Source organism: Hyperoodon ampullatus (genome assembly GCF_949752795.1).
Source record: "Hyperoodon ampullatus genome assembly, chromosome: 8".
In the NCBI taxonomy this organism is placed as follows: Eukaryota; Metazoa; Chordata; class Mammalia; order Artiodactyla; family Ziphiidae; genus Hyperoodon; species Hyperoodon ampullatus.
The window spans coordinates 14922162-14942553 of NC_136921.1; the positions used below are offsets into that span (position 1 = coordinate 14922162).

A 20392-nucleotide genomic window follows, 5' to 3' on the forward strand; every position below is an offset into this window, starting at 1 on the left:
AGCCTCATCCACCAGAGGGCAGACAGCAGAAGCAAGAAGAAATACAATCCTGCAGGCTGTGGAATGAAAACCACATTTACAGAAAGATAGACAAAATAAAAAGGCAGAGGACTATGTACCAAATAAAGGAACAAGATAAAACCCCAGAAAAACAACTAAATGAAGTGGAGATAGGCAACCTTCCAGAAAAAGAATTCATAATAATGATAGTGAAGATGATCCAGGACCTCAGGAAAAAAAATGGAGGCAAAGATCGAGAAGATGCAAGAAATGTTTAACAAAGACCTAGAAGAATTAAAGAACAAACACCTAGAAGAATAAAAGAACAAAGAAACAGAGATGAACCATACAATAACTGAAATGAAAAATAAACGAGAAGGAATCAATAGCAGAGTAACTGAGGCAGAAGAACAGATAAGTGACCTGGAAGACAGAATGGTGGAATTCCCTGCCACGGAACAGAATAAAGAAAAAAGAATGAAAAGAAAAGAAGACAGCCTAAGAGATGTCTGGGACAACATTAAATGCACCACCATTTGCATTATAGGGGTCCCAGAAGAAGAGAGAGAAAGGACCCGAGAAAATATTTGAAGAGATTATAGTTGAAAACTTCCTTAACATCAGAAAGGAAGTAGCCACCCAAGTCCAGGAAGCACAGTCCCAGGCAGGATAAACCCAAGGAGAAACATGCTGAGATACATAGTAATCAAATGGACAAAAATTAAAGACAAAGAAAAATTATTGAAAGCAGTAAAGGAAAAATGACAAATAACATACAAGGGAACTCCTGTAAGGTTAACACCTGATTTTTCAGCAGAAGGGAGTGGCATGATATACTTAGAGTGATGAAAGGAAAGAACCTGCAACCAAGATTACTCTACCCAGCAAGGATCTCATTCAGATTTGACATAGAAATAAAAAGCTTTATAGACAAGCAGAATCTAAGAGAATTCAGTACCACCAAACCAGCTCCACAACAAATGCTAAAGGAACTACTCTAAGTGGGAAACACAAGAGAAGAAAAGGACCTACAGAAAAAAACCCAAAACAATTAAGAAAATGGTAATAGGAACATACATATCGATAATTACGTTGAATGTGAATGGATTAAATGCTCCAACCAAAAGACACAGGCTCGCTGAATGGATACAAAAACAAGACCTATATATATGCTGTCTACAAGAGACCCACTTCAGACCAAGGGACAAATACAGACTGAAAGTGAGGGGATGGAAAAAGATATTCCATGCAAACAGAAATCAAAAGAAAGCTGGAGTAGCAATACTCATATCAATAAAATAGACTTTAAAATAAAGAACATTACAACAGAAGGAAGGACACTACATAATGATCAAGGGAACAATCCAAGAAGAAGATATAACAATTATAAATGTATATGTATATATGCACCCAACATAGGAGCACCTCAATACATAAGGCAAATGCTAACAGCTATAAAAGAGGAAATCAACAGTAAGACAGTAATACTGGGGGACTGTAACACCTCACTTACACTAATGGACAGATCATTCAGACAGAAAATTAATAAGGAAACACTAGCTTTAAATGACACAATAGACCAGATAGATTTAATTGATATTTATAGGACATTCCATCTGAAAACAGCAGATTACACTTTCTTCTCAAGTGCACATGGAATATTCTCCAGGATAGACCACATCTTGGGTCACAAATCAAGCCTTGGTAAATTTAAGAAAATTGAAATCATATCAAGCATCTTTTCAGACCACAACACTATGAGATTAGAAATAAGTTACAGGGAAAAAAATGTAAAAAACACAAATACATGGAGACTAAACAATACATTACTAAATAACCAAAAGATCACTGAAGAAATCAAACAGGAAATCAAAAAATACCTGAAGACGAATGACAACGAAAACATGACAATCCAAAACCTATGGGATGCAGCAAAAGCAGTTCTAAGAGGCAAGTTTATAGCAATACAATCCTACCTCAAGAAACAAGAAAAATCTCAAATAAACAATCTAACCTTACACCTAAAGGAACTAGAGAAAGAACAAACAAAACACAAAGTTAGTAGAAGGAAAGAAATCATAAATATCGGAGCAGAAATAAATGAAATAGAAACAAAGAAAACAATAAAAGGTCAACATAACTAAAAGCTGGTTCTTTGAGAAGATAAACAAAATTGATAAACCTTTAACCAGACTCATCACAAAAAAGAGGGAGAGGACTCAAATCAGTAAAATGATAAATGAAAAGGGAGAAGTTACAACAGACACTGCAGAAATACAAAGCATCCTAAGAGACCTACAGCAAGCAACTCTATGCCAATAAAATGGACAACCTGAAAGAAATGGACAAATTATTAGAAAGGTATAACCTTCCAAGACTGAACCAGGAAGAAACAGAAAACATGAACAGACCAATCACAAGTAATGAAATTGAAACTGTGATTAAAAATCTTCCTACAAACAAAAGTCCAGGACCAGATGGCTTCACAGGTGAATACTATCAAACTTTTAGAGAAAAGCTAACACCCATCCTTCTCAAACTCTTCCAAAAAATTGCAGAGGAAGGAACACTCCCAAACACATTCTACGAGGCCACCATCACCCTGATCCCAAAACCAGAAAAAGACACTGCCAAAAAAGAAAATTATAGACCATTATCAATGATGAATATAGTTGCAAAATTCCTCAACAAAATACTAGCAAACAGAATCCAACAACATATTAAAAGGATATACACCATGATCAAGTGGGATTTATCCCAGGGATGTGAGGATTCTTCAATATATGCAAATCAATCAATGTGATGCACCATATGAACAAACTGAAGAATAAAAACCATATGATCGTCTCAATAGACACAGAAAAAGCTTTGGACAAAATTCAACACCCATTTATGATAAAAACTCTCCAGAAAGTGGGCATAGAGGGAACCTACCTTAACATAATAAAGGTTATATATGACAAACAAAGGAAACTATAAACAAGATGAAAAGACAACCCTCAGAAAATATTTGCAAACAAATCAAGGACAAAGGATTAATCTCCAAAATATATAAACAGCTCATGCAGCTCAGTGTTAAAAAAAAAAGAAACCCAATCAAAAAATGGGCAGAAGACCTAAATAGATATTTCTCCCAAGAAAACATACAGATGGCCAAGAGGCACATGAAAAGCTGCTCAACATCACTAATTATTAGAGAAATGCAAATCAAAACTATGAGCTATCACCTCACACCGATTAGAATGGGCATCATCAGAAAATGTACAAACAATAAATGCTGGAGAGGCTGTGGAGAAAAGGAAACCCTCTTGTACTGTTGGTGGGAATGTAAATTGATACTGTCCCTATGGAGAACAGTATGGAGGTTCCTTAAAAAACTAAAAATAGAATTACCAGACTTCCCTGGTGATGCAGTGGTTAAGAATCTGCCTGCCAATGCAGGGGACACGGGTTTGAGCCCTGGTCCGGGAAGATCCCATATGCCGCGGAGCAATCATGCCCGTGTGCCAGAACTACTGAGCCTACACTCTAGAGCCCACGAGCCACAACTACTGAGCCCACGTGCCACAACTACTGAAGCCCATGTGCCTAGAGCCCTTGCTCTGCAACAAGAGAAGCTACTGCAATAAGAAGCCCATGCACCGCAACGAGGAGTAGCCCCTGCTCACCACAACTAGAGAAAGCCCATGTGCAGCAATGAAGACCCAATGGAGCCAAAAATTAAATAAATAAATAAATAATTTTTAAAAGTAAATAAGATAAAAATAGAATTACCATATGACCCAGCAATCCCACTACTGGGCATATACCCAGAGAAAGCCATAATTCAAAAAGACACATGCACCCCAATGTTCATTGCAGCACTATTTACAATAGCCAGGTCATGGAAGCAACGTAAATGCCCATCGATAGATGAATGGATAAAGAAGATGTGGTACATATATACGATGGAATATTACTCAGTCATAAAGAGAACAAAATTAGGTCATTTGCAGAGACGTGGATGGACCTAGAGACTGTTATACAGAGTGACGTAATTCAGAAAGAGAAAAACAAATATCATATATTAACACATATATGGGGAGTTTAGAAAAATGGTACAGATGAACCATTTTGCAGGGCAGAAGTTGAGACACAGATGTAGAGAACAAATGTATGGACACCAAGGGGGGAAAGCCACGGGGGTGGGGGTGGGGGTGGGGATGAACTGGGAGATTGGGATTGACATGTATACACTAATATGTATAAAATAGACAATTAATAAGAACTGCTGTATAAATAAATAAATAAATAAATAAAATTCAAAAAAATTTAAAGAAAGAAAAACTGCTCTGATTTCGAGTTCTGCACAGCCCGTGACACTGTCCCAATGCACTGTTATGAAACTACACACAGACATCTCACAAAAACTTCCCAAATCCAAGGAGCTAAGCAAAAACACCCCTGGCAGCCTTCCCCCACTTTATAATGAAACTGTTCTTTTAGCAAAAAATTTCACAACCGAGAAAAATTCTGCTAAATAAGGTGTGTATTTATTTGGGAGACTGTCTTTGCTGATTCCAAGACCTTGGAACTTAGCTTTCTCTCATTACTGTTGTTTTCTACCCGTTTTACAATCTCTACATAAGTCTATAGTATGTGGGTGAATCAACTTTAAGCTATTAGAGGCAAAAGCAATGAATATGGAGATTCAAACATTTATTGAGTATGCAGATTGAAACATTTATTCAAATATTTGCTGATCCAGGAGGATTTCTTTGGGAAGCTTGGGGAGAATAGCTTATGGCATACTGAAGGCAGATTCCAGAAGCCATGGTAATGCAAGGGTCAACAGTTCAGATTGAAGAAGTTGGTGCCAGTCACCGAATTTGGCCATTTGTGACAAAGAAGGTACAAATTGTTTTACACATATGATGGTTTTGTGGTATATTAAATGTTAAAGAGGAAGTTTATTTCCAGAAAGAAAGAAGCAGGGGAGTGGACACAATGTCTAATTTTTAGACCAAATGAGTAGAACTTCCATTCAGGATTTGGAAGCGCTCCATTATCCAACAGGCTGAAAGTAACTCAGGGGATTGTCGTGATATTAGAGACAGTCCAAGGTGCCAAAGTCAAAACAGGCCACTCTGGCCATAGGAAAGCCCCAAGTGGGAGTGTATGTAGGTCACTTACATGTTTTGCATTTAGACAGGCTGCGTTTATACAATCATTTTACAATTAAGCACTGGATAAGTTCTGAATGTTCTAACTTTTTTGTAATGTGCTTTTTTCCCAACATATAAGAAAATTGCACCATCACCTTGAACGATGGCCTTAATGGTTCACCTTGGGGCCCTGAGTGTTTGGTAGGGCGCCGGCGGGGAGCTCTGCCTCTGCTGACAGGCCTCTTCCCACCCCAGTGAATGTCACTCTGCTTGAGAAGTGTTTGGAGCTAAGAGTGAGGGAGGCTCAGGACTAAATTAGTCACGCTCAGTAAACATTATTTTGATGCAATGAAAAAGAATGAACAAAAATAGAAAGTGTATCAGCCATCAGGTTTAATCCCACACATATTTACTGAACATCTACTTGGGTGGGAAGAGGACAAGTACGTAGAGAGGAAGGCAAGGGAACACACGAGCCGTTTTGCCCGATGCTATCCTGGTGCCCTTTCTTTCCCTGGAGCACATGGACGTTGTTTCCCCTCGCTCCAGGCCTCCTCTCTAAAAGGTTCCCCTCTTTCTTGTTCTCTGCAGACACCCCCAACTTCCCCCATGTAAATGCACATAACAGGAGGACAAATTGTTTCCCGGGGAAACTTGTGCCGATCAGAAGCTCGGGTCTACAAGGGAGGAACCAAATTAGCCACATCTCAAATTCTGCTTTTGTTTTACCAGCTGCTGCTTCTAAGTTCTTATTTAATGAAAGTATTTGCTTTTCCATAAACACATGTAAATTTCCTACCTCTTGCTTGTCACAGCCAAAGAAAGCTCAGTAAGTGGTAATCAAGGAAGAAAGCCTATTTCAAAAAAAAATCACTGTAATTGAGAATATCAGTGTAAACAATGCCATCTTCACAGTTGACAAATTTGCCAATTGTTCTGCCCTCTTGTAGATTTAAGGGTGTCACTTAAGTTTATTTTCATTAACAATTCATTAATTAAGAAAGTTATATATATGGTAAAAAAAAGAAAGCGTGTAGTTATAAGATAATCACAGCAACCCAAGGGATTCACTCCCTTATTTCTAACTCTCCAGTGCCTTCTTTCTTTTTTTTTTTCTTAATTTATTTGTTCGCACTGGGTCTTAGTTGCAGCTCACCAGCTCCTCAGTTGCAGCACATGGACTCCTTAGTTTTGATTCGTGGGCTCCTTAGTTGTGGCTCACCAGCTCCTTAGTTGTGGCACGCAGCCTCCTGAGTTGTGGCATGCGAACTCTTAGTTGGGGCATGCATCTGGGATCTAGTTCCCTGACCAGGGATCTAACCCGGGCCCCCTGCATCGGGAGCGTGAAGTCTTAACCACTGCACCGGCGGGGAGCTCCCTCCAGTGGTTTCTCATGACCCCTAGAATGAAATGCAACAGCCATACCTGGTGTGACAGGCCCTTCAGGATCTGGCCCCTTTTTCTTCTTCACCTCCTCCCCAACCTCTCCCCTTCACGTCCCTTACATCGCTGGCACACCAACCTCCAACAATCCACCTTGGTTCCCACCTCAGGGGCTCCGCCCTGCCGTCCTTCTGCCTGGCACATCCTTCCCCCCGTTCTCGTCACTCAGCTCTCGGCACGCGTGTCCCTCTGCAGAGGTGGCCTCCCTGCCTGTCCTGTCCCATGCTCTCCCACTCCATTCACTCACATCACCGTGTCTTATTGTTGTGGCCTGATCCCTCTCTGAAATGACTTTATTGCCTCCTGGTTTATTTTCTGTCTCCCCTCTAGAATATAAACTCCAGGAGGGCAGGGGTCTTGGCCATCTTACTTACATTTCTATGCTCAGCACTTAGACAAGTGCCTGGCACACAGTAGGCTCTCAGTAAATATTGGTGCGATTGGATGAAGGGTAGTAACAAAGATGAAATAATGATTAGAATTGTGTCTGGCACAGAGTTGGGACCAGCAAGTGGAAGCTTCCTTCCTCTCGCTCCCGATCCCCCTAACAAAATATATATAAAGGAAAACAATCTAATCTACACTGTTGTGTCTTGCATATATTAAAGACATTCAGTTACACTGCGTAGAGTAAATCATATCTAGCTGAGTACAAAGTAGCCTCCAAAAAAAGTATTCATTAAACGTAGAATGTAAATATTTTCTTGATTTCATTTTTCAGGTTGTCCTTGCCAGAAGGAACCATGAATTGGCATTTTCCCTTTTTCCTCGTGGCCACTGTGACATTGCCCTCTGTGTGCTCCCAGTTCAACCCCCTGTCTCTGGAGGAACTAGGTTCAGACACAGGAATCCAGGTGTTCAATCAGATTGTCAAGTCCCGGCCTCATGACAACATCATCGTTTCCCCCCACGGGATTGCGTCCGTCCTGGGGATGCTTCAGCTGGGAGCCGACGGCAGGACCAAGAAGCAGCTCACCACGGTGATGAGATACGGCGTGAATGGTGCGTGTGCCTGGGCCTGGCTGGCGGGCCTTGCAGGAGTCCCAATCTGGAGGGCCCCAGGCTTGGTCTTTGCTTACCACACTGAGGAACAGAGCAGCTGGGAGGGGTCTTGCTGGTGCCCCCTGGGCTTGAGGGCCAGTCTCCTCTAAGGCACAGTGGCAATGCTAGGAGTTAGGAGAGCTGGGTTCTGGTCTCCGTTCGGCAGCTGTGGGGCTTTGGACAGTCACTTGACCCCTTGAATGCCCCTGTTTTCTCATCTCTAACAAGAAAACTTCCCATCTGCCCCCCCTCTACGTTGTACAGGGCTCAGAATGCATCATGGCTATGAACGTACTTTTAAATCCGTAATCTGGGGAGGTGGGTGGGTGTGACCATGGAGGGGAGGTGGGTGGGTGTGACCATGGAGGGCAGCCCGGGGCAGCCTTATGCTGATGGAACCGCTCTGCGTCTCAGTTGAGGTGGCGGACACTCGGATCTCCATGGGGGGTAAAATTGCATAGAGACACACACACACACACACGCACACGCACACGCATACATATGTAAAACAAGTGAATGAGCTCTGGGGACTGCACCAGTGGCAGTTTTCTCGTTGTGAATCTGTACTACCATCATGCAAGGTACTACCATTGGGGAAACTGGGTGAAAAGTGGAAATATACGGGACCACCTTGTATATTGTTTTGCAACTTCCCGTGATTCTATCATTATTTCAAAATAAAAAGCTATAAAGGAAGTTTGTTTAAAAGTAAGGCCCAGGGCTTCCCTGGTGGCACAGTGGTTGAGAGTCTGCCTGCCAATGCAGGGGACACGGGATCGTGCCCCGGTCTGGGAAGATCCCACATGCTGCAGAGCGGCTGGGCCCGTGAGCCATGGCCACCGAGCGTGCGCATCTGGAGCCTGTGCTCCGCAATGGGAGAGGCCACAACAGTGAGAGGCCCGCATACCACACACACACACACACTCAAAAAAGTAAGGCCCAGGGCTTCCCTGGTGGCTCAGTGGTTAAGAATCCTCCTGCCAATGCAGGGGACATGGGTTCCAGCCCTGGTCCGGGAAGATCTCACATGCTGCAGAGCAACTAAGCCCGTGCTCCACAACTACTGAGCCTGCGCTCTAGAGCCCGTGAGCCACAACTACTGAGCCCATGTGCCACAAGTACTGAAGCCCACGCGCCTGGAGCCCGCGCTCTGCAACAGGAGAAGACCCCGCTTGCCGCAAGTAAGAAAACCCGCATGCAGCAAGGAAGCCCCGACACAGCCAAAAATAATAAATAAATTAAATAAATAAATTTTTTTTAAAAAGTAAGGTCCAATAGGAATGGTTTCGTTTTCTTGAAAGAAAGCCCCGTTTTAATTACCTGTTTAAGCTTAAGAGCTTACATCTCCTAGTGCTGTCACTCAGCTTTAGCGCAGGTTTCTCACCCGAGTCCCCTTCCACAGTGCTGGGCATGGGCCAGCGCTAGCCTTGGAGCCCTTCGTTGGCACCAGCCTGCGCCGTGACCTTGACAAGTCACATCTGACGTCCAGGTTTGAGTTGCTTTATTGGGAGGGAGGACGTTTTCCCACCCACATTCCTCCATTCCCACTGGCCATAAAGTTCTAGGAATCTTGACCACGTTGACTCCTTTGCTGGGAGAGGAGGAGAGACGGGGGTTTGCATACTTCAGGGCTCCCCTCGGCACCCCAGTTCGATCCTTCTCAGTGTAGCCCCCGGGGGCTGCCAGCATAAGATGCCCACCCGCCCCGCTTTGTTTACAGGCCATTAAACTTTTGCATGAGTTTGCAGTTTGTTCACCTGTTGGAAGCACTAGGGGACTAAATATTTGGAACACACCATTATGCCCTTGCTTGGAAGCCCACAGAACCTTGGTGATTTATAACTTCATAGTGAATCACCCACGGGGCTCCTGGCCTCTCCCAGCGCCATCCAGGCCCTGTAGGCCAGCACCATTCCAAAAGAGCAATTGGATTGTCGTTGTGTGTCTTCCCGCTGAGCCACATTCATTTTCACTAGTGTTTCTAAAGTTTTAACAATATTGGTCTGTTGGCAACTCCCCCCAACCCCCACCTCTTCTTCCTCCAAAATCACTAGCAGTCGAGTTGTGGAATGACTTCAGTTCACATGACAGACTCATCGAGGGAGCCCGGGTGGGTTTTCAGGCCCTGGTTTGTGCTCAGCCTCTGAGGACTCAAGACAGCGGCACTCTGGTTGAGGGCAGAGGCAGGACAGTCTGGGGCACAGGAGGAGGGTCTTCCCTGATCTTTTCTGGGCAGGAGACTGGGGACCGTGGAGGAGCTGAAAGGGACAAGTGCCGGGATTGGGCTCTGAAGTCTGCTGGTCCCTTCGTTGTACAGCGTGCCTGCCCCCTCCTACTGGGCCTGCCTCCACAGAACCCGTGAGGGGTGTAGTCTCCAGAGGCCTCACAAAGGGCCAAACCTTGGGGCTCTTACTTGCCATTATTTAAGAACGACAGAAATAAAGACACAGACCTACTAGAGAATGGACTTGAGGATGCGGGGAGGGGGAAGGGTAAGCTGGGACAAAGTGAGAGAGAGGCATGGACATATATACACTACCAAATGTAAAATAGATGGCTAGTGGGAAGCAGCCGCATAGCACAGGGAGATCAGCTCGGTGCTTTGTGACCACCTAGAGGGGTGGGATAGGGAGGGTGGGAGGGAGGGAGACACAAGAGGGAGGAGATATGGGAACATATGTATATGTATAACTGATTCACTTTGTTATAAAGCAGAAACTAACACACCATCATTATAAAGCAATTATACTCCAATAAAGATGGAAAAAAAAAAAGAATGACAGGTCAGCTCTCCAAGGGACCGTCAAGGTGACTCTGCCGGTTGTTTTAGGACAGTGTGATTTTGAAAGGACCCCAAGCGAGTAAGACAGATCTGTAATTCGAGCTCTCTGTAGGAACACATTTCATCCTTTACAACTTATTTCCCTCCTTTCCATGCTCTGAAACTAAATGGAGCATGTATGAATAGCCTGTGTAAAATAAAGCTTACATTGCCATAAAACGAATTCCCTTACTTTGTGAGCTTCGTATCAAGTAAAAATCACCTTGTTCTTGGATGGTGGCACATGGCCATTTTTTATAGTCTTTCGGATGCTCAACTTTATACCTTTTTTTCCCCAAAATAGAGAAAAATCGTGTTGTGGAATCTTTGGCAAGAAAGGAAATAGCACTGAAGATTGTTAAGAAAGAGAGACGCATTAGGAAAAGTCCTTTGGTTTATTTCCCCGTGGCTACGTAACTGAAGAGCTTTCTGGTCTCCCTATTGACCTGGTGCCAGGAAAGCCTTCCAGGAGAGCCAGGTCTACTTGGGGAAGTTGTGGAGAAGGCCTGGAAGTTGCCTGCTTTGAGGCTGGAAGTGCAATTGATCTTTAGGGGCTATTAATAGTTATACTTCATTCTACGCCCTCCCTTTTCTTAACAGAAGGCCCCTGAGAAAGCAGATGATTTCGTCTCTTGCTACTCGTACTAGTTTTGTTTATACTGTTCCTATTTGTCATAATATAGAAGATATTTAAAAAAATAATAACCTTCCTACATTCTTATGGAAATATTGCTGCATTTTCTCCTTTCTCCTTCAGGAGTCGGTAAAGTGTTAAAGAAGATCAACAAGGCCATCGTCTCCAAGAAGAATAAAGATATTGTGACGGTGGCCAATGCCGTGTTTGTGAAGAATGGCTTTAAGATGGAAGTGCCTTTCGTCACGAGGAACAAAGACGTGTTTCAGTGTGAAGTCCGGAACGCGAACTTCGAAGACCCCGCCTCCGCCTGTGACTCCATCAACGTGTGGGTTAGGAACGAGACTAGGGGTGAGTGGCCACGGTTCCCGGGAATGAGCGGGCGTCATTTTCCACTTTGTGAATGAAAGCTGAGTTTGGCTCTGAGACCCTCACCGGGGCCTGCATGCCCAGTGGCCCTTGTGTTGTGAAAAGCCTGGACCCACTGACTGTTCTGCCCTTTCTCTCTCAGAGCCCCAGGGCTCAGTCCGCCTTCCTACCCTTTTCCTGCCGCCATCACCTGTGCCCCCTGGGGACTTGTCTCCCTGTGGCTCTCGGGCAGCAGGGCAGAATACCGCTCTGCAGACTCTCTTCTTTCTTCGCAGCATCTCATCTCCGGAGTCCCTGCCCACAGGCCCTTGTTTGTTTCAAAGGTTTTAGTGCTCATTCCTTCCTACTCTGAATCCACATTCCCTTTGCCCAGAATGTGCTTCTCAGCCTTTAAGATTTGGGATTGAGCTCTCCCCACACCTTCCTTGCCACTTTCTTTTTACATTGAAGTATAATTTATGTACAATATTATGTAAGGTACAGGTGTACAATGCAGTGATTCACAATTTTTAAAGGTTATACTCCATTTATAGTTATTAGAGAATACTGGCTATATTCCCTGTGTTATACAATACATTCTTTTTTTTTTTTTTTTTTTTGGCGGTATGTGGGCCTCTCACTGTTGTGGCCTCTCCGCTCCGGACGCGCAGGCTCAGCGGCCATGGCTCACAGGTCCAGCCGCTCCGCGGCATGTGGGATCTTCCCAGACCAGGGCACAAACCCGTGTCCCCTGCATCGGCAGGCGGACTCTCAACCACTGCACCACCAGGGAAGCCCTACAATACATTCTTGTAGCTTGTTTTTTTTCTTTTTTTTTTGCGGTACGCGGGCCTCTCACTGTTGTGGCCTCTCCTATTGCGGAGCACAGGCTCCGGATGTGCAGGCTTAGTGACCATGGCTCACGGGCCCAGCCGTTCTGCAGCATGTGGGATCTTCCCAGACCGGGGCACGAACCCGTGTCCCCTGCATCAGCAGGCAGACTCTCAACCACTGCGCCACCAGGGAAGCCCTTGTAGCATGTTTTATATATAATAGTTTGTTCCTCTTAACCCCCTGCCCCTATGATGCCCTTCCCCCTTCCCTCTCCCCTCCCCTTCCTCGCTTCTTGCTTCTGTCGTCCCAGGAAGTAGGTGCCCCCTCCGGTTATGATGTACATATGCTTATCCATACTGCACCCTTCGTTAGAGCACATCCACACTGTGTGATTACTTGTGTACGTGCATCTCTCCCTCCACGAAACTGAAGAAATGTCTAACATCAGTGTTTTTAGCCTGTTGATTTGTAAACTTCAGGTTCAGGTGGAAACATTCAGAGGGAGAGGTAGGTCCAGAACATCTGAGGAAATTTAAGGCTAGAAATAGAGATTTGGGATCCATTTTTCACCGAAGGGGAGAGTTAAAGTCACAAGAGTGGAAACAAAAGGGACTCAATAAGGAGAGTAAGCCCAAAGACAAAACTTGGGGAAACTCTGGCTTTTTGGGTCATGTCTCTCAAACGTGGTTCCTGGGAGGGGTGTGTGTTTAGAATGCAGATCTCTGGGGAATTCCTTGGTTGTCCAGTGGTTAGGTCTAAGCACTTTCACTGCTGAGGGCCCGCGTTCAATCCCTGGTCAGGGAACTAAGATCCCAAGCAAAAAAAAAAAAAAAAAAGAATGCAGATCTCTGGACCCCAATCTACTGAGGCAAAATCTCTGAGGCAGGGACCTAGCATTCTGCACTGAAGCAAGTCCTCCCCCAGTCTCCCTCCAGACTTGTAGATGTGAATATTTGCAAACCATGTGAGGGGCTAGAGAAGAGCCGGATGGAGAATGCTCTGGAAGGCGGAGGAGAGCCAGCATGTGGTTTTGGTAAACCTGTGACATCCCTTTTCAACAGGATCCTGCACGGTGCAACCTGGGCTCCCTTCCTGAAACCACGAAATGATCAGGTGGACTGAGCCGTGGGGCTCTGAGAGAGAAAGGGCGGAGCAATCAGTGGGTCCAGGCCTTTCACAACAGAAATGCAGGAGACCAGCAAATGGGAGGGGGTCAGTGTGTTTTTCTGAGCCTGTAGGGCTAAGAACAGAGGTAGGAAGCTGATGGCCCTCAGATGCTGGTAGCTGCATGATGTGACGTGTCAGCGCCCACCCAGCCTTCTTCTTTGCTGTGTCCTGGGAGTAGTAAGTCCCTCAGGATGCCACCCGACCGTTTCAAACCACTTGAACACACACTGACTCAATGCATTTCTCACAGCAACCGGGGAAGGGAAAACGATGAGGCTAGAAAAGTGATTTTCAACCCTGCAGACCTAACTCCCGCTGTTAAACAAAGATTTTCACTCTGTTTACTCTCTTGAAATGAAATTCATAGCTCATATAACCTATGCACATGTACACAAATTTTTAAAAAATTAATATAATGCCAAACTGTAATACCAGGAAAAACAAAAGTTATTTATAGATGTAGTTCAGTAGGTAAACCCTTGGGTACAGCCACTCCTGAATACGCAACAGTCAAATTCTTAGAATAAGAATTGACATTCACATTGACTGTGAATTGACAGCCACAAAAGCAGACCGAGACAAGCACACTGCACAGGCGACACAAAAACCACGGGCTGTGTTACCATCGTTGAGGCAGTTTTTTCTAAAACGCTGCAAAACTCTTGGTAAATTTCCGAGCAAAACAAGTACAGGCTCCACTTGGTTTGCGTGGTAGTCACATTCCTGACAAATTCAGCATACATTAAAAGTATGCAAAATAAAAGATACTTTGTGTTTACACCGGAAAAGGAATAAGGTTCTGGGCTCAGATGACAAGCAGCAGGTTTCTCACGGACGTGACTATGCAGCAGGGCGTTTGAAAGCAGGACAGTTCCTTGTTTGGGCTGTTTTGAACACTGCAGGACGTGTAGCATCTCTGGCCACTGTCTTTGCAACGAGAAACACTCCCACAAATTTCCAAACTGCCCGCTCAGAGGCGCTTGTGTATATGCGAGGTGTCAGAAGGACCCTGTTGATCAAACTGTCCACGTGTGGAAGACTGCTGCGTGATGACAGATCCTGCCCGGCGGAGAGTGGGGGAGCCTTTCCAGTGTGCTAGGGATGTGGTGATGGCCTGGCTGGGGCTGCCCTGCCACCTCTCTGCGGTCTCAGCCCCCACCATGCGGGCTTCCTCCCAGCTCTCATACTCACCATCCTCTCTCCAGTCACAGAACCACCCCCCGCCCCCTCCCCCGCCCCGGTGCATCCTGCTATCTGGAATGCTTTCCTTCCCCGTCGCCCTTTGCCTATTCATTTCACACTATCTCATGAATGGCGTAATAGTTACAAGCAGGAGTGCCCAGTTTGAACCTCAGTTCTGCCACCTGCTGGCTGTGTACCATTAGGCAGGTTACTTAACCTCCCTGTGCGTCAGCATCCTCCTCTGTAAAATGGAGATATAGTAGTGGTACCTACTAGAATTGTTAGAATAACATTAAGGTTGTTATGGGACTATAAATAATAAGCATAAGTCATTTAGCAAGGTGGTTGGCACTTTGCAAATGTTCAACGAATGTGAGCTATTTTTATAGCCTTTGGCTCAAGTAATACTTCCTCAAGGAATCCATCCATCCCTGACCTCATCCACCAGACCAGATCCCCCTCTTATTTGCCCTCACATCCTTAAGTACTTTCACTTGAAGATATTTATTACAATTGCATTTCCAAGTCACTTATATCAGCCTCCACTTCCCTCTAATCTATAGCTTTTGGAAGGGCGGGTTTTATTTTTATTTTGTTTTGTTTTCTCAGGTAGACATCAAAGACTGGATACATGGATGGATGGATGAGTAGGTGTGTGGATGGATGGGTGGATGGGTGATGGATGCATGTTTATGGCAGTTATTGATGGCAGGTCCCCCATGTGCCTCCTTGCCTCTAAACCATGCATTTCTTACACTTCTCTTTTATCCTTTCTGTTTATTTCTTTGTGCCCCCTTATTATATCTTAGTTCTACCAGTGGCGACAAGAGGCTTTATTTACCTTAGGAAAAAAGGGCAGAAGAGATTCCTTCAGACTCTCGGTGTGCAACAACAGAATAGTGAACCTAGAATCTTGGTGTGATTTTTAAAAGATGAACGACAAGGTTCTTGCTCTTGTGCAGCTCACAGCTTAGTTGAGGGAGACAGATGCTACATTTGGCTAGAATAAAATACCGCAGTGTAACGGTGGTGCTGAGCATTGGGCTTTATGGAAACTCTAGGAGATAGGGAGGAGTGACAGAGAAGAGATATAAGAAGAGGGGACCACTGAGCTATGTCTCAAAGGCAAGTAGGAATTGGACTGGGTAATGGTCCCAGGAAAGGCAAAACACAGCCTTCGCTATTGGGAAACCAACTCTCAAGAGCTTGCTATCACTGGAGCACAGAGTTCTCACTTCCTTCCCACAGGACAGAGTCTGTTCACAGAAGTCGCTTTGCTTTGAGCGATGGCTATTTATATCGTATGTATTTTCCTTCCAGATCCTGATGTAAGGTGGCGTTGGTGCCCCCTTGTGTAAGTAATGAGCAATGATGACACTGACTTGCTGGGCGCCCTGTGGGTCAGGGAATCCTCCAAGTGTGCTTCTTTACCATGACTGATGTAAACATCTGTTTATTGTACCTCCAAATCTTCTTGAGCTTCATTTCAAAGAACTTAAAGCTCTCTCTGCTGAATCAGATATTCTTGCTTCTTCAGAAGCTGTTGGTTTTATTCTCATCATTTAATGTATTGTAACTTGCATTTATATTATGAACATTTTTAAAAAGTTGGACTAAAAGCTACACTGAACTAATTTTTAATAGCTTTAATGTTAGTGATCTCTCTTAAACCCATACGCACACGCACACACACACGCACACACACAAACACAAACACACAGTTGAATCTTCAAAAACCAAGCAAAAGGAACCTAAATGAAAATTCAAAGCTTCAAGCACAGGTAGCACTTTAGAAGGATCTTTGTGACTTCACAAGAACATCCTGAAATTGCAACAGTTGTGTGTGCCTAATTCCTGCACAAACAAGCTGGACCATACTGATATCTTGTGAAGAGCATCTTCCTTAACAATTAATTATTCTAGGAGAGACCCCATTTCTTTTTATCTCTATAATATGAGCCTAAATGGATCCCTGACCCATAAATATAGATACCAATTTTAGTCTCAACTCTTCTTTAAGTAGCTGTATAATAATCAGGGATTCCAAACTAATGCTCAACATTCCTAAAATCTTAAGAGAAATTAAGCATTTGCCTTTGATAACATTACACAGGCTGAAGTGTTTCTTTATTTTTAACTGGGATTAAATCAACCCAGTGGTTACAACAAAGCAACACGACAACTGTTTATCTTGTGCCGACCAAAAGCCCTCACTGGCAGTCATACATGTCAGTTATTATCAAAAACAGAGAAATTAATTATGAATTAAGTATAGCTTATGCGGATGAGCAAAATGTTCTTAAAATATGGGGTTTATGGGAAATTAGTTATAAAAGAATTTCTTTTTTTTTTTTTTGCGGTACGCGGGCCTCTCACTGTTGTGGCCTCTCCCGTTGCGGAGCACAGGCTCTGGATGCGCAGGCTCAGCGGCCATGGCTCACGGGCCCAGCCGCTCCGCGGCATATGGGATCCTCCCAGACCGGGGCACGAACCCGTATCCCCTGCATCAGCAGGCGGACTCTCAACCACTGCGCCACCAGGGAGGCCCATAAAAGAATTTCTTGATGAAAAGTTTGGTAACCCTAAATAGAGGGTCTCTGAAGTCTTTTCTGGTTCTTTGATTTTTAACTTGTTTTCAGCTTTTAATTTTTAGTGAGGAAAAAAAGTAGAAGGGACAAGAGGATATTGTAAACGTTCTTTTAAAAATCTTTGAAATTTTAAATTTTAAAAATCTTTGAAGTTTTAAATTTTACAAATCTTTGAATCTTAAAATGTCTCAGATTTTTCATTCCCCCCCGATCCTGCAGCTGCCTTTTGCCCCCAAACGGACTGCCAGTCCTGAGTGTCCTCTGTGTCTGTTCTCTGCACAGGTATGATCGACAATCTGCTGTCCCCGGATCTTCTCGACGGTGTCCTCACCAGACTGGTCCTGGTCAATGCAGTGTATTTTAAGGGTTTATGGAAATCACGGTTTCAGCCTGAGAACACAAAGAAGCGCACGTTTGTGGCAGCTGATGGGAAATCCTACCAAGTGCCGATGCTGGCCCAACTCTCCGTGTTCCGGTGCGGTAAGTTCACACTCAGTGAGGCTCTGTCCTAGAATGTGCCAGCCGCAGAAAGGCCCTCGGGTGCTGTCACTTAGTTCAAGAGCAAATCTGCCTTGTTATATTTTATAAAGGGCAGGGGAGGAGAGGGCAGGATTTTTTAAAAGCTCATGGTAGGTCTTTGCATTATTTACAAAGGTTATGTATTAATGTATAACACATGTAACGCTTTTAGGTTGAAATTTAAAGATGACAAGACAGTTCACAAAATGAGAAGTATAAATGGACATGAAACATATTGCATGCATTATCAAGTCATCATTAGCAATCTTACATTACCAAATCAAAAATAAAAGTAAAAATTAGATTTCTTTTCCACTGATCAGATTAGCAAAAATTACGAAGATTGACAAAGCCCAGTCATGGCTCTGGTATGGGGGGCACGTGGCACCCTTGGGTGCTGGTGGTGGTGGGAAGCCATGGTCTGGAGGACTTTCTAGAAGCCCCGCCTCAGCAGTCTCACACCAAGGAATTTATAATATGAAGATAATCATACACTAGCAAATAAATAGAAGCCATATATGTACATGTAGTGGAACACACATGATAATTAGATTTATATAAGTAGAAAGTTATATAATATGTGGTTGATTTCAGAAAACAAGTTACAGAACAGCAGATGCTGTTTCATCTCATTTATGTAAAATACTTTCTATATATTCATACAGACATGTCTTGGAGGATGTTCAATAAAATAAGTGGTAGTATTTCAAATGATTATTTTTCTTTGTTTGAGTTTGAAATTTTTTTTAAGGAACATGTGTTGGGGGAAAAAGAAAATGACCCATCTCTGTAGTCATTACCACACATAGGTAACTAAGGCTGGTGACTGTTTTTTAAACCTACTTTCGTTGAAGTATCAGTGGTCCAGTTTAAGTTAAACTTCTTTTTCTTCTGTAAGTTAGCCTTTATGTCTCCAATCTATATGTGGACGTGTGGGTCCCAAGTATTCCCTTTGCATATACAGTACATGTTAGATCAAGCATTACTCAACATTTCTCCAGCTGCCTAATTCTTTAAAATAAGAAATGACTCATACTAGGGACACAATAAAGTCATTTTCCTTCTCCCATGTCTTTCATCAAACTTCCAGGTAGAACTTTGTCATTCACTTAATAAATTTTTTCAAGATAATATGTATTTAAAAGCCCTGCAGAGGGACTTCCCTGACAGTCCAGTGGTTAAGACTCTGTGCTCCCAATGCAGGGGGCCCCGGTTTTATCCCTGGTCAGGGAACTAGATCCTGCATGCCGCAACTAAGACCTGGTGCAGCCAAATAAATAAATAAATATTAAAAAAAAAAAAAATCCTGTAGAAAGGTAGCATGCTAAGCAACTGAGACCAATGAAAGGCTATTTTTGTCCAGAACTCATTCTCAGATTACGTTGCCCAGGAAGACGTCATGGAATGCTATCATGGCCACCAGCTCCTATCCGAAGCACAGTTATTTTATTTTAGGTCAATCTTTGTACACATTCTAATAAAACAAAACACGAGAAGGCCTCATTTACTGTATGTTTCTGTTGCTGAAAAATAATGAATAAGTCAGTAAAGAATAAATCAGCAGGGCTTCCCTGGTGGCGCAGTGGTTGAGAGTCCACCTGCCGATGCAGGGGACATGGGTTCGTGCCCCGGTCTGGGAAGATCCCACATGCCGCGGAGCGGCTGGGCCCGTGAGCCATGGCCTCTGAGCCTCCGCGTCCGGAGCCTGTGCTCCGCAATGGGAGAGGCCACAACAGTGAGAGGCCCACGTACCGCAAAAAAAAAAAAAAAAAAAAAAAAAAAAAAAAAAAAAAGAATAAATCAGCAAGGCTTCTATAGGTATTCCCATGAAAGATTAAAATGTTTGTATTTGTAGGAATGGAAGATGCTTTTCTTGAGTATATAGGATGTTCCCAGAGAGGGAGTTACATATCCAGGTGGCTTTTCAATTAAGAACTGATTTGTCTAAGAATTTGTGGCGTGCCTTATGGAAAGTAAGACACAAATACATTCTTATGGTCCAAGATTCAAACTCCACAGCTGCACAGTGTGGGAGATCTCTTCCCCCGCCTTCCTTGATTCATGCCCTCCCTTCTCCACCCTCTTCCGCACCCCCAGGAGACTGCATCAGTGGGCTCCCTTTTCCCAGGCTTCCTGTTGGTTGGCTAGTGGGGTGAACCAGCAGGTGATGGGGTAAGGGAGGAGAGCGGGCTTGGACATTGGCTTCCCAGCCCTCTCCTTGCATCGCCAGGGCCGCAGCATCCCTCCACCAAGGTCTCCTGCCATCAGGACCTGCCCAAGGGCCCTTTTTCTCTGGGCCACCAGCCCCTACCCTTGGCCCGCCCAGGCTAAGGCTGGTAATGGTGCCCCACTGTTTGTAGCCCAGGGTACCATCCTTAATGGCTCCTCTGTACCCTATCCTTGCCTTATAAGTGGTCCCTTCATTAAACTCTGCTGAATTGACCCAGTTTGGTGTCCTGTCTGTTAGCTGTCAGACCTTGATTGATCTGCACTGAATTCAGAACAGAACGTGAAAGTCCCCTTGCTCTCATTCCCTGCCAAGTAAACACTGTAAGTGGTCTGGGACCATCCTTCCTGCCCACCCCTTTCTACGGTGTCATGGGTTTTTACTGAGTAACTTGGGACTGGAACCCAGCTCCTTTGTGGCCCAGGAGACAGAGTCCAGTGGGGT

General features: G+C 44.2%; 1 protein-coding gene across 1 annotated transcript in view; it reads left to right on the plus strand.

The window, feature by feature from the left end:
- Positions 1 to 7315: 7315 nt before the first annotated feature.
- Positions 7316 to 20392, plus strand: part of SERPINE2 (serpin family E member 2) — a 31176-nt gene continuing 18099 nt past the window's right edge. The window contains exons 1-3 of the mRNA XM_079710118.1: positions 7316 to 7589; positions 11207 to 11434; positions 17485 to 17682. Coding sequence (XP_079566244.1) covers positions 7331 to 7589; positions 11207 to 11434; positions 17485 to 17682 — 685 coding nt within the window. The 5' untranslated portion in view covers positions 7316 to 7330. The remainder of the gene's footprint in view (positions 7590 to 11206; positions 11435 to 17484; positions 17683 to 20392) is intronic.